The 15861-nt window shown below is 36.2% G+C and overlaps 1 protein-coding gene across 3 annotated transcripts in view; it reads left to right on the top strand.

The window, feature by feature from the left end:
* Positions 1-15861, top strand: part of Csmd3 (CUB and Sushi multiple domains 3) — a 976820-nt gene that overhangs the window by 736802 nt on the left and 224157 nt on the right. For all 3 annotated transcript variants that reach the window (XM_038342099.2, XM_038342098.2, XM_042055667.1), the window contains one exon: positions 11393-11509. In XM_038342099.2, coding sequence (XP_038198027.1) covers positions 11393-11509 — 117 coding nt within the window. The remainder of the gene's footprint in view (positions 1-11392; positions 11510-15861) is intronic.

The following is a 15861-nucleotide window of genomic DNA, read 5'->3' as shown; positions in this document are numbered from 1 at the left end:
ATCTTTATGTTCTCATAATGGTCAGATTTTTAAATGACAGCAAATACTAGAAGACTCAGTGTGTTGAAACTAGATAAATTATTTATACACTCATAATGGTACACTACTCTAGAGTTTTATATACTTTTAAGACATTTGGAATAAGAATTTTAGGCCAGATTCATGGTGGCCAATAGCACTAGCCCCAGGCCTGCCATCTTGAGTTTATTCCCTGGGTCTCATAAGGTAGATGCCGAGAAATTATTCCTCCGCATTGTCCTTGCCTTCCGTATGCAAGTTCTGGAACCTATGTACACACATTCAGACACGCACACAGACTTACACATACACACTGCACACATGCAAACACATAGAATAATGAAACAAAATGTAATTTAAAAATGTAGTCATACCTGAACAAAAAATTTAGGAAGACCAGTTCAGCTATTTACATCCTCAAACATGTGGCCAAAATGATTTTCTTAAAATTAGGTTGACATGTTCTTAATTAGAGATCACATTGAAGTTGGAAAGCGATAACTATGAAATGCACATTTTTAACATTTTCTAGTTTTCTCTTCAATTAGGAGGATAGAAGGCTTTTCTTTTAGATGCTTCCACAAGGAACAATGGGGTCTGTAGGCTATTGAGCTTAATCTCAACATATTTGTATAACCACAAACCTATGGACAGATTTAAAGATGATTGGTAATGAGTAAATACTTTCAGCATAAAATAGGACGTCCATTAGTATTGATGAAATGAACTTATTAAAAAATAGCAGTATCAATATTCTACATAATTGTAGAACTATGTCTAAAAGATATCTCTTAGGGTTATCATTTTCTACTCAAAAGTTATGTTTGAGATGAAGTGTAAAAACAAATTTTAGATTTTAGCTACCATTTTTGCATGAACTTGTCTTAATTAAGGTTCCATATTTAGCCTAAAGTAATTTTCCAGAAAAAAACTTTAATCTAACCACTTATTCTTGACACCTTTTACCTATTTGTAATAATTGTTTTTGATTGTCACTGTTGGAGGGTGCTTAACAAATTCCTATATTGGCAACACAATGCTCAGGGGAAATGATGAAATGTGGGCCCTTTAAGATACAGCCAGGCCATGGGAGCCCTTTCCTCTTCTCCAGATTGGTACTATTGTAAGTGAACTGTATGCTTTTTGGGGGAGTAAGTTAATGAGAAAAGATGAGTTTGGGTACCCCTCTACTGATCTTTCTATTCCATTCCCACCGTCACCTCATTCTTCTTGTTTCTTGGAAGAAATAAGCCTGAGTCACAGTCAAGCAGTGTTGTTAATTAATAGAGTTTCTGTGTGATTATTAGGGTCTTGGTGGCCAGAAAATGAGCGAGCAGTCTTTGTTAACAAAATAATTCCCCAAGCCTTCAAAGATACTTTCTAATGTATTACTGGTTTTGTTGCAAATGGGAAAAAATTATCTAGGAAGCTGAATCAACTCATTGATTTTTCTCCTTACTGCTAAAGAAAAGAAAGTCTAGCAGTAACTTTAGAAGTCATAGAGACATTCAAACGGTGTTAACTATAAGACCAAAGACCTAAGAATAGTCAAGTCTTACTTCTACTGGTAATATAGAAATCCTGATAGCAATTCTTTCTACAAAACCTAAGGAAGAGTGAAAGCTATGCCATTATTTAATAAAGCAGCCACTAGCAAGTCATGCATCTTGAGTCTGCATTAACCCTTTGCAGTAAGACATTTCTGTGAAGAAAGACATAAACATAAATATTTCAAAGGAGATTGACATGATTCAGCTTCCTATCTATACATTGCTTCATAACTTCTAGCAGCAGGACTAATAACTACTGTACTTTATTTGTCACTATTGTAAATATAATCATAATATATAATTTATTATGTCTGGCATTTCTATTATTGACAAAGTAAGTCACAGCAGCTAATATCACCATGCTTAGTTTTCTATATTAATAAGTTAAGAAGATGCTGAACTTCAAGTAGAAAATAATTGTGTTAGGATACAGAGAACATATAGTCTATATTTTCCCTAATGAATTCATGAAACAGAAAAGAATCAACTGTATACTATGGATATGATAGACAAATATTTCCCATTTTGTCTAGCAATATTGCTCTTTCTATCTCCTCTGAACTTTTGAATTATTATAACGAGTAAGATAGCTTCATTCCTATGTCTCTCAACAACCAGCCAGAAATCAATACCACGTAAAGGAGCTGAATTGAAATGATCCTGTCCTCCTTTGGAAAGTAATGTTGTTTTTTTTTTTGAGAAATTGAGAGAGAGAGAGAGAGAGAGAGAGAGAGAGAGAGAGAGGAGAATAGAGAATATATAGAGAAATTATGTCAGCTTTTCCCTGAGGGTAGCAGTGTGTTGTAGATGGTACTAGACAGGCTACCTATCTCTCAAGAGAGGAGTAGAGCAAATAAGGAAGTTCCTCCTGCCTTCCTGTCTATGCTTTGAGATTTGGAATTGTTGGGGTCTTGTTGATCTTCTTAAAGCCCTAGGGAAGTTCATTACATTTTCTAGAAAATTGGAGTGGAGTTTGTGTCGGTTCCTTCATTCCTTCTACCTGTGTTTGGATCTGATTGAATAGAGGTTTTATGTTGCTATTTCTATTCGTGCTTCTGTCTTCCAAGCATGCTTGGTAAAAGTGCATGTCAACTTTAAGACTAAGTATTTTATTTTTTATTTCAAAAAAATGGGACTTTTGAAATTAAATTTAGGTATATATATGACCATGAAAGGTTTGTAAGGTTTTATAAATTTTAAACTCTGCATATTTAGTCAATTGGAAAATAGTAATAAAGTATATGTTATTAGTTTTATTAATATGGCAAATTTTGCAAAAGTCCAATGTGTATAGAGGCTTGGTTCTATAGGTACAAATAATATACTTGCTTCTAGAGGAATAAATAATAATAAAAAACAGAAACATTGACTTCATAACCCCAACAATGTAGAAATAGATATACATATTAATGAGACATATAAATCATGACAGATAGGATTGTGGATTACAAACTTCTTCCTGAAATTACCCAGTGGAGTTTTGTACAACAGGGGTTTTGTATAACTTTAGAGTTCAAGATAGACTTTCAAAAACAGAAACACTGAGCTGAAGGTTTGGTAGGAGATACTAGAAAAGAGTTATTCTATAAGATCATTTATACTAACATATCTGTGCTTTAAGTAATTTAATAAATAGCAGATTAGCATAATTTAAAAGTCCCAGAAAAATATAATTCCAACTAAATTGCATGGAGAATTTTAGCTTCAAAAAGCATCAATAATTCGCTAGCAGTCATCTTAAGTGGTTGTCATCGTCATGGACATTTTATCACAGAATCACAGTGTGTGACTGTCACGGAGGTGGGATAGCAAAAAAGTGGCTGCTCTTGCATAATAAAATTCTTATAGGGATGAGGTGAATGTCCAAGGAACTGAATAGCCCTGTTGGTTATGAAACTTGTCAACAGGTAAAACTCACTCAGCTTTACACGCTGAACACATACTTATACAACATATGTCTTCTATCTCAATGCCTAAAATGAGGAGTCAGAAATCAATGATATGCTATTCATCGGCTAACTATTTGCATCCCCAGGACTGCTACTGAATTTTTATAAGTCAGTAGAAAAGATATATCCAAGTATGGTAGCTAATTCATAGCCTTTGCTATTGAATTACTTTCTTTAGAAGTATGCACTGATGGAATGAATCCATAGTTGCCAGATGAGTGATGGGTAAATGGAATATCTTCCTACTCAATACTATCAAATAAATGAGTCTAATAATTTTTTGATCAGTAAGGTGACATATGTAGAGGGTAAGCGTGTTGAGTTTACATATTAAGCCATTACAATTGCTTATAAGCCAGTAATTACCAGGTTGTGAAAAATTACTAGTACAAGTTATATGATGGGCTAGAGTGATGGCCCAGCAGTTCAGATCTCCTACTTCTCCTGCAGAGAACCCTTGATTGGTTTCTGAAATCCATACTGGGCTGCTCATATCCTCTTGTAACTTAAGATCTACGGGGGAAAAAAATCACTGTCTTTAGACTCTGTAGGCACTTTAATTTACCCATGTGCCTTTCACCCCAATATACACATAGGCATAACTTAAAATAGATATTTGAAAAAGTATAAACTTATGAAAGAAAATCATTACAAAGGGATGGAGAATGATTTCAGCTTCGTTTCCGAAATAAACAGGGCAAAGAAAAGCTCACAGCAATGTTATTTTCTTTTATATGGATAAATATATGAGATTATACCAAAATATAGTGGCAAATAAAAGCTAAGGTAAATTGAAGTGTAATTATAATTTAAAAGAGTGTTTTTCACCTTTATGGATTTAACACAAAAGAACACACCATTAGAAGCATTTGTCTGAGGCAGGTAAGCAAAATGAAACACTTTGGTTTATATAGGAGGTATAAACTAAGCCATGAAAGGGATATCTGAATACTTGGAGATTCTCACATAGCTGTCTGTGTTAAAATTCACAGCAAACAGCTTAAGGGTCAGGAGAGGTTTTATATTTTAAAACAATGTTCCATGGGGCGCTAACTTTCAAGTGTGTTCCACAGGAGGATTTATTCTTTGTGACATTCAGTAAGGCTATATCAGGGCATACGTAATTTATGAGAAGTGTACCGGCGGTTTTGTAAGGTACAGCATTTCTTTCAAATTGAAGAATCACAGGTCACAGCTAGTAAATTATTGATTTAATATAGTGCACGGCTCCTTGGTGACCTGTAAAAAGTCTTCACTTTTCAAAGTACCTTCTGAGAATAATTTATATATCATAATTTTCATTACACAGTATATTTGACAATAAATTATACATTACACAGCTAAAGAGATAGGAAATTTCCAGCGGCTTGAGGCTATGCTGCATGTATTATGAGGGCTCTAAGATACCCAAACACTCCAGAAGTGTATCTCCATTTAAATGGTATGCTATTCTATGTCATGCTGTGGCAAAGTGACACTTGTTCTTCTCTCTTGCACACTCATGTCTTTGTTCAAAGCACAAATGAAAGCTTTCTTCATTGCAAGACAAGCTACAGGCTTGGTTGTGTCTTCCTTGTCTATTCTTTTACTGCATGTATAATTCAAGACTACAACAATCATAGATACATGATCATTTGATCCTAAGTTCATTTTACTTAGTATATCTGGTTTTTGATTTTGTGGTTTGTTTTTGTGAATGCCTGCGTTATGTCTGTGTGTGAGTGCCTGTGTTTGCATATCCGTGTGTGTGCCTGTGTGTAAGTCTGTATGTGTGTGCCTGTGCGTGTAATTCTTTGTGTGTGCATGTCTGTTGTGTGCCTGTGTGTGCATTTCTGTGTGTATGCCTGTGTGTATGTCTGCGTGTGTGTGTGCCTGTGTGTGTATGCCAGTGTATGTATGTCTGTGTGTGTGCCTGTGTGTGCATTTTGGTGTGTATAACTGTGTGTGTCTGTCTGTGCCTCTGTGTGTGTGGGGGGAGGGGGCTAGGCATGGTTCCTGGTTTTGTTACTATTGTTTAGTTAAACTGAATTTTTGTTTACTTGTTTTTTAAAGAAAGAGAGAGAAAAAAATGGCTTCGAATTCTTGGGTTGGAGAGAGAGTATCTGTGAACACCTAGGGAAAGAGAAAAACATGACCAGAATATACTGTATGAAAAAAAATGAGTCTTAAAAATTATTTAATTATAAACAGAATTTAAACTATGCATATGACTGTATACACTCACTGGAGGTAGTCACAAATGGACACAACATTAATATGGATTAATTACTTTCAATTGTCATGGATTTGCAGTTCCCTTAGTGGAATCCAGTATCTGTGCAGCCCTCGTGTTTAAAAATTATATTATTGTTTATTCTCAAATGTTTAAAGCTACTTACCTTCCATATAGCAGTAACCCTTGCTGCAAAGCTCAGTGATTCCCAGTAACCAAATGAATAGCAAAAAAAAAAAAAAAAAAATGGAATTGGCATCAGAAAAGGAAACAGTGTGGTGTATGGTTGGATATTAGAGGACCTAGTTGACTTTGAACTGGATTTAGATGATTTTTTTTAGCATGATTCCTAGTAAATAGAATCTTGATGTATGTTTTGGATATCATTTCACAACCTTCTCACCTTGCTGATTAGAGTTTACTCAATAGTTATATAGAACTTTTTTTTTTTTTTACTTTACACTGTTCTTGGAGAAAAATGTGAACCTGATAAGACTTGCATGTTAGAAAAAATCAATAGCAGGGGAAAGCGTACTGGTGATTGAAATAACCATGTAGAAACTGTTGAGAGATTGAATTACAGCAGATAATGGGGAAAAGATAGAGAGAAGCTGAAAAACGGTCCTAGGGCCAAAACAACAAACCAGTGTTTTATTTGACCTTGAGTCTAGTAGAGAGAAAGAGAATTTAAATATGCACATCCATAAAATAATTTGGCTTTGTATGTAAATTCAAAATATAATTCTCCAGTGCTGCAAAGTAATGATTAATTATAATTAGCAATAAAAACACTAAGACAGTTGCCAAGATGGTGCATTTCAGCAACAGCAATGTGTTGCTTGGCTAAGTGTGTTCTGAAGAAGTCTGGTCGCATAAGATGCAACTTGAGAAGGAGTTTCTATCATCGAAGAGTTTTTAAAACATCCTTAGAAATACCTAAAATACAATATCATGTTAAAAGGATAGCGATTTCTTCTTTGTCTCCTTTCTACATTTTAAGCACAGAACTGTGACTTTTTTTTTTTCATTGAAAACAGATTCTTGTCTCAACACCATACATCCTGACCACGGTTTCCCCTTCCTCCTCTTCTCCCAGATCCTCACCTTCTCTCCCTCAGATCCAGTACTCCTCCATTTTCTCTTCAGAAAAGAGCAGACCTCAGAGACATGGCAGTCAGACAGGATAAAACAAGATATGATATGATATGATATGATATGATATGATATGAAATGAAATACATGATATGAAATGATACGATATGATAAGGCAAAAGCCCTCATATTGAGGCTGGACAAGGCAATCCAATAGGCTGAAAAGAGTCTCAAGAGCAGGAAAAAGAGTCAGAGCTATGCCCACTGCCACTGTTATGAATCAATCCCACAAAATCACCCCGCTAACAACCATAACATATACACAGGGCCTGGTTTAATGCCATGCAGGCTTCATTTTCCCCTTTTTTTTTCTATGTGTGTTGATGTAAGCCCTGCTTAGTTCCTTCTGCAAGTCTAATAACATACCATCAAAATATAATTTTATTGCTTAATTAGAAATGAGGATCAATTGAGTCCTCCTGTTTGAAGGCTCATGATAATTACAAGCTCTTTCGAGAAAACAGCCAGTTTGAGGAAAGGATGAAAAGAAAAGGAAAAAAGATATTCCTTTTTATCTTCTAATTATTAAGACACAGGAAAGCAAAAGCTGCCCTTTCCCTGACTTCACCACTATGAAGAAATTGAACTAGAACTATGAACATGTAGAGATGCTAGAGAACAATACTTGGGGACTTCATGTAGTCTATTTATCCTGGATAAGCAGAAAGCAGATCTATCACACTAGATCTCTGTTAGCGTAATCTCCCTGGTTTATATGATCACGTGCTTCACAGTTATTGCCTACCTGTGCTAACTTAGGCTTCAGCGACTGCACATTCGGTCATGCTGACTGTAAGAAATGAAGAACACAGGCTTTCGGAAACTAGTAGCTAGTGGCCATAGGACATAAAGAGGTCATCTCCATACATCCATACAGAAACCCTTCATGTTTGTACATAAAAACTTAAGTCAAAGCCCTTCATTTATGTTATGCAAAATATAACTCATGAAGCAAATCCAAGCTGATAGGCACAGAAAATGTGGGGTGTCAGAATGTTCACTCCTGACTTAGACACAGGGCTCAACCACAAATTAAAAGACCTCACTTTCATTCATAACCCCCAATATAAAAATAAGAATTCCTACTGTGTAAATTCAAATTATTGTTTTAAGTTTAGAGCACCTTAAAATCAGGAAGAAAAGAAACGTGCAACCCACCATTTGTTCTTTAGCTACTCTCTCACGTACAGGAGTCGCAGACTAGTAAGGTTATCGGTTATCAGGTTAGCTGAAATAAGGTCACACCTGACTACTCCCGTTTCAATTGATAAGGGGTGGTGAAAGCTAAGCTAGGAACCTTTTCCTGACTATCACCAAGTCAATGTGCTGTTTCTCGAAATTTTTGCATTTGTTATTTTACTCCAATTATCAATGTGCTTTTATTAAATATTTTAAACAAATAAATCACCAAACACTAGCAGGATCAATACAAACTGTTTTTGTTTTTAAAATTATTTCTATTTTTTTCAGTTTATTTTTATTTATTTTTCCATTCAAAAATTTACACTCCCTTCCCTCCTCCCATTCCCCTCCTGCTCCTCCACTCACCCTCCTCCCTCCCCCACCCTCCTTAAGAGAGGGCAGGGAACCCTGCCCTGTGGGAAGTCCAAGCCCCTCCCCCCCACATCCAGGCCAAGGAAGCTTTGCATCTAAATAGACTAGGATCCCCAAAAGCCAGTACACGCAGTAGAAACAAGTCCCAATGCCTTCTTTTTAAGCTTTGACTAGAAACTCATCAAAAGTTTGACCTTTTCAAACTGTCGCAGTTCTTGAGACACCTAAATATTCTACTGTCCAATGAAAACACACACTAGGATATCAGGGTTGTCTTTCAGGGATTCAGCCAGGCTTCAGTTGTTCTCTGAAACGAGGCCAGCAAAGCTAATACCACATTTACAACACTACCAGGTTAAACTGAAGGCTAGATATGTGACCAGGCCCCTTCAGCTGAACTTGCTCCATCCTTGTGGCCATCTTCCTGTTGTCTTAGAGAGCAGGAGGTCTCCCATCTCTTTAATAATTGCAGCTGCCTTCAGAGAATGATCTGAATGCTCTGCTCTCATAAAATTTCTCTGCCAAAAAGATTAGTTCATTTCCACTAAATTCAGTGTTGCTCAGATTCCTAGGATGGGGCCGAAGGAACCCAGACGCCCGGAAACACACACACACACACACACACACACACACACACACACACAATTCAGTGAATATCTGAAATCTCATGATGCAGATACCAACTCTTCAAATTTCCAATAGCATCCTTGTCTTCTAAGAAACTTGTATTTAAAATTTTTAAGTAACTAGATAAATGAAGCCAGAGCTAAGAATCAGACTATTCAGCTTCAATATTGATAACAGGTGAGGAAAAATAAAATTTCTCACAAACTCATATCCTTTCCCTGGGAAGATACACCATGAAAGACTTACAGAATCTGCTGCCCAGTGAGTCTGCATGTAAGCAGGATAGAGCCCAGCAAGGAAAAATGGAACACTATTAAAAGGAGCAAGAGGCAGGGCCTCTAGGATTATGGGTTTTGGAAAACTCTTTCAGTATGGAGGCCATAGGTATGGGGAAGAAAATGAAGGGTTTTTTTTTTTTTTTTTTTTTCCATTTGCTAATTGTAAGTAACATTTAGTCATTTGAAGTCGTTCTTTTTGGTTGAACTTTATTTTCTCTGAACTTGCAACATACTTTCTTTTTTTTTTTTTTTCTTTACTGATATTTATTTATTACAAAAACTAATTTACATGCATATGGAAATTTTTTTTTTGTAATTTTTTTTTTATTTTTTTTATTATTTTTTTTTTCTCATGGTTTATTTTTTTTTTATATTTAAAAATTTCCATCTCCTTCCCTCCTCCTCCCCCCTCCCTCCCCTCCTTCTCCCCTTTCTCTCCCCTCCTTCTCCCCCTTCCCTCCCCTCCCCTCCACCCATACCTCCCCTCCCTCCCTCTCAAGGCCAAGGAGCCATCAGGGTTCCCCACTCTATGCTAAGACCAAGGTCCTCCCAACTCCCCCCAGGTCCAGGAAGGTGATCGACCAAGCTGAGAAGGCTCCCACAGAGCCCATCCATGAAGAACAATCAGAGCCCAGAGCCATTGTCCTTTGCTTCTCAGTCAGCCCCCGCTGTTGGCCACACTCAGAGAGACGGGTTTGGTCGCATGATCCATCAGTCCCATTCCAACTGGAGTTGGTGATCTCCCATTAGTTCTGTCCCACCGTCTCCATGAGTGAACGCACCCCTCTCGTTCCTGACTTTCTCCCTCATGTTCTCGCTCCTTCTGCTCCTCATCGGGACCTTGGGAGCTCAGTCCAGTGCTCCAATGTGGGGCTCAGTCACCTTCCCCATCTGTCGCCAGCTGGAGGTTCCCTCACGGTCCTGACTTTCTTTCTCATGTTCTCTCTCCTTCTGCTCCTCATCAGGACCTTGGGAGCTCAGTCCGGTGCTCCAAGGTGGGGCTCTGTCATTTTCTTCATCTATCGTCAGGTGGAGGTTCTATGGTGATATGCAAGAAATTGCTTCCCTTTAGCTAACCAAGAACATGGTGTAATCTCCAACCATGTTTTAGCTACTTTTTTTTCATGGTGCATAGCTTTCAACCTTGTTTGCTTGCTTAGAGACTATCAGCTCCCCTGAATGTATGGCTGCTTAGTAGGTGCTTAAGTTCCTCTGAGCACCAGACCAGAAATGGCCGGATCCTCTCTATGAACCCTAGCGAATCTTCTGTCTTTTAACATCGGAATCACTTCTTATTAACTTACCAGAAGTTTTCAGCTTCATCTTTTTGTGAAATTGGGTCTAAGTGAGTCAGTGCCAGGGAACCATGGACTGGTTTGCCTTCACGGCAGATAGAGATTGGGGAGGAAATGGACAGCTTAGATCCGTGGTTCTCAATCTTCCCAATGCTGCAACCCTTTACTTCATTTCCCTATGTTGTGATAGCCCAACCACAACTATTTTCATTGCTCCTTCATAGCTGAAGTTTTGCTACTATTACGAATCATAGTGTAAATATCTGATATAAGGATCTCTAATATGCAACCCACAGCTAGAGTATCACTGGCTTAGAGTTAGGAAATATGCTTGTAATACCATGCATTCCAATGTATAGAAATAATACACATGAGAGCAGTGTAATTATTATGGAGCCTGAGTAACTGAGTAACATTTCAATACCTGGCACCTCTCCTCTGCACATATGTGTTTTCTCATTGTTAGGATATTAATGTTATGAGATAATAAATGAAAGGCTATCATTATTACTTTCAGAAATAACTGTTATAACAGTTATATTGCTTTGCTTTTGAGGAAAGTAAATCTCATTGCTCATTAAATTTTATATATACTTTACTTAAATATTTAGTGCTGATGATAGTTGTATACGTAAGGAAAATAAATTTTAGTGTTTTAAATTCAGTAATGAATTTCCTATAGATCATGAAGATTTCCCTCTTTTAATTTTTCTAATGTTTTTAATAAAAACAACATTTTATCGTTTTTATTTACCAGCACCCTGTGGAAGTCGCTCAACAGGTTCAGAAGGCACTGTCCTGTCACCAAACTACCCTAAAAATTACAGTGTGGAGCACAATTGTGTCTATTCTATAGCAGTCCCCAAGGAGTTTGGTAAGTAAGAGACGACTCACTGTGAATTCTTTCATTTCTAGACATGTTTGATTTTCATTACATGGTACTTGAACAATTTTCATGAGAATATCTACTGCTCAAAAAGTGCTTTACTCTGCAATCATTTAGGCAGTAGCTTTGTATTAATACTGAGGTCATTTTATTTAATCTGAAATAACAGTCAAGTATACAGGTGAACAACAATACAAAAATGAAAACAGGATTGTTTTTAATTTTTAAAAATAAGAACATCCAGTAACCTTGCAAGTGCCTTCATATTGGGTTTACATAAAATGAGAAATTACTGGAGCAGATAACAAAATCTGCTCTGCAATATGTACATAAATTTAAACATGTAACTATTGCAGCGGCAACAAAATTATTTATAAAACATTATATGAGGCTTATAATTCATGAACACATTTCCCGGAGTTGAAGTGTTTTGGTTTCACAAACATAATTTCTAGAACAACAACTATAAAATGGCAACAAAGAACATTTCAGATCCTCTTATTAACCTGACACTCTTTTCTATATTACCACGGAGAATATAGCATGTCCTTTGCAGTCTCAACATTCCCATGATTGATTGTGGGTCTCAGAAGTCACCTAGAGGGCTTATAATGGTGCTGGATCTGAGATCCAGCTGGAGCTGTCCCAGATTAAGCTCTATTCATGCATGGGTAGGCAAAGAGTAGCAGTAAAGAGAGGGAGAGTGGCTGAAAGCTAATGAACTCCCCAAATTCAGATCGACAGCATTCTGCTGTATGGAAGAAGAACTTTTTGTGTAACCATCATGAATGTCTGGGTCTAGAACATCCAGCATTCTGGCAGAAGAACATGGATTTTATCAGTAGAGACTGTTGGACAACAACTTAACATTTCTGCTGCTGATACATAATAAGCTGATGCTTCCAGTCCGATTTCTTAAAACCAGATACTACCCATACATTCTCCTTTCCTCCTCTATATGTAGTCTAAGACTTTCAACTAAATTGAGAACAGGGCCATCAGACAGGAAGTATTTACTCTTTCATTTTATCATTGCGATAGAGCTACTATGCTAGCATTAACAAGATGTCAATTTCAGTACCGTGTGAAGTATTTCTTCAACCTAGCATGCAAGATCGATTTTAACAAGTTTGAGTTTTTTGATGTTGAGAAGAGTGACCTTTTAGAGAGAACATAATCCTTTTGTGTGAGTCATTGCCTTTTTGTGATCATGATCATTCTCTGCCTTATGGAATTTTATGGATCCCAAATGCAAAAAATATTACATGGCCATTGAGAGAAACCTGTCAATGATTGTACAGAAATTGACATGGGTCTCAGAATTCTCTGGAAAGCTATTAATTATCTCTGTTATATTCTCATTAGGGATAGACTTGTGGCCACAATAGTTAAAAAGACAAAAATCGCTCACTTTATTTTCTGGAATTTATACATGCTGGACACCATGGAGATATTTCACAATAGTTTGTATATGTTTCATAAGAGAAAAAAAATCGTTGATTGAAATAGTAATTAACTAGTAAATTCCTAATTAATGTAATTTTCTTTTAGCAGATTAATACAAATTGATTCGATCCTCTTAGTTTACAAATAATGCCATATGGCGATAAACACGAGTGGTTTTAAAACTAAGAGGAAAATTAATCTCAAGTTATCAGTAGATAAACTAAAGTATATGTTGGTTTATTAATAAAAAAATAATTTTATTTTATAAATATTCAGTATATTCCAAACATTTTAATTCTAATTCAATCCCTTTTGTTTTATTTGGGAAAAATTGATGATATCATTAATTCCCAGCATCTTCATTTGTGAAATGGAGATTCTGTCCAAATTGGGCTGGGAAAAGGAAGAGAGATGTGTGTATCTAAACTATGCTTCGCAAGCACCATCCTCAGAAACTCTGGGTGTGAGAATAACAGTTTAGAGCCTGGTTTCTGGGTTCAGGGTCAGCTCAACAACTCACGTCTGTTGGAGTTATTGGGGGAAAAATCACATTTTCATCCCAGAATTATTTCCCTCATCTCCAAAAAAATGGTGATGATAGCTGTTTAAATCATGAGATTATAGTTATAACTAAACTTAACAATGTGAGCAAATCCTTAAAGTCAAACGCATGAACACACTTTCATTTGTATTCATATTCATATGAAAGACCCTCCAACCCTCCTTCTCCCTCAAAGAGGTCAAGAAATCAAGTGGCCTACATATCCAGTCAACTAGCTCTTAAAAGTCACAGGACTTAAAATGAAATAATCATTTGTATTATTTATTTAAGACATCAAAAGTTAAGTTGTGAAAATAAATATTGAATTTCAAATATGTACTAATCCAGCTCTTCCAATTGTGCCTCGGAGGTTACTGCGGGAATTCAGCAGTTGATTGAACAGTTGTGGAATTAAACCATCCCAATCATTATATCTTCCTGTCTGTACTTCTAACTCTTTAGTGTGAGATGATTAAGCAATAGTCAGTGGTTCCCTACAAATCGAATTCCTATTTTACCTCTGTCTGCTCTCATTCTTGCTTCGCCATAATTCCCTGCTATCGCCACATTGAGCTGTTTCTTATTGCTTTTTGCTATCACTTTATCACGTACCACTTCTCACATTTTTCTCGGCTCCTGTCATTCCTTTCAAATTATTCCCTCTTTTCTATCTTTTATATAGGAATGCTCTTGGAACTTGACTTGTAAATCATTTAGCCCATTATCTGTCCAGTGCACTCAGTTCATTCGTAGAAACTGCCTTTTGACAGGAGTTGGGACTCTGAAATAGTTACTCTTTGAGAAAATTCATACATAAAAGCTTTAACAGTGAGCATATTCTATGTTATTCATAGAAGATCATCTACATGACTTTACATATGTCATGTTATCTCTCAATAAGTCTAAGATGACAGTTTTTTTCAGTGTAGGGAAAGGAAGACAACTACCTCACATGACACTAGATGAGTCTCATCAGTGTGTGTCTTCTGATCCTGTTCATGTATTTGTTTTTGCCTGGTATTCAGTAGAATTCACTTAGGATAAATATGGACAAAATTTGACTTAGCTTATTGAGTACTTAGGATAAATATGGACAAAATTTGACTTAGCTTATTGAGAGCAGACTGTGTCCCAATAAACACATATTCTCCTTTATCTCTGTGTAAAAAGATTGGCAACACATAATGTTTGCAAAAACCTCATTGGTTTTCCTTTGAGCTTCATATCTTTGGTCAGTTGATAAGCACTCTAGGATTCCAAATCTATTTCCATTAAAATATAACAATTTTTTGATCATTTGGATAGTTTACTACTGTTTTGTTCTTGCTTTATAATATATTAAGCTATTTTATTTCACTTTGGAATTGATACAGTTATTAGCAACATGTATTTTAATTTTTCTTTCTCTATCCATTTTTAATTATGAGTTTTATTGCTTTCTTACAGTTTGGTTTCTTTGTTATTCATGTATTATCAAGTGATAAAATATGGAACCAGCTCTTATTTTGACTTCTGTATAGGTGAGATACTGTAAAAGGTGACAGAACTCTTAACATCATCAAACAGAAAGTGATTTATTAATGTAAACATATAACAGAACATCAGGGCCTAAATAAATCAGATGATCAGGAAAGTAGAGCTAATAAAATTGGTTAGGAAATGTGGATGTCTCTTTTAAAATTCAGCTGGAAAATCAAGCAGAATTAGGAATATTGACAACTGCATCAAAAAAAATCAAAGTTTTGTTTTTATTTTTATTTTGTTTTTTTAGAACGTTCTCTTGAAATAGAACGCTCACATTTTTATGGTAAATATCAAGGAGTAAAACAAAACTGAAGATGTGAGTCAGGTAGCCTGCAAATAAAATCCTTTAGGCATGAAGAAGACAGAAATCAAGAAAACTTGATTATCTGTTTTCATGAAACGGAAGAAGTTACATAATACCCTGACTAACACCCAGAATTAGCTTCACCTGGTGCATTAGAAACATCATCTGTGTCTATTTTTTAGCCTTTATTTCCTCTGAGTTACAATCTTCTTCCTTCTGAGGAATTCTCTGTAAAGCATGGTACATAAGTTCCCAAAGGCTATTGGAATTACGTGCTACACACATAGTAGCTTAAAGCAATACAAATTAATTCTCTTAGTTCCAGAGGCTAGACATTTGAAAGTAAGGTGTTATGAAGACACATGCACCCTGCGGGTTCTGGCAAAACATCTTCCTGGCTGTGGTAATTGTAAGCAACCCTTGACTTTCTGAACTGATAGATGAATAACTGTTAGACTCAACTCAATGAGACATTTTCAGGACCCTGTCTCTCTGTCTGACAATCATTCTGTTGGATCATGAATA

This window comes from Arvicola amphibius, chromosome 9 (assembly GCF_903992535.2).
Source record: "Arvicola amphibius chromosome 9, mArvAmp1.2, whole genome shotgun sequence".
Classification (NCBI taxonomy): Eukaryota; Metazoa; Chordata; class Mammalia; order Rodentia; family Cricetidae; genus Arvicola; species Arvicola amphibius.
This window is presented reverse-complemented; position numbering and strand designations above follow the sequence as displayed.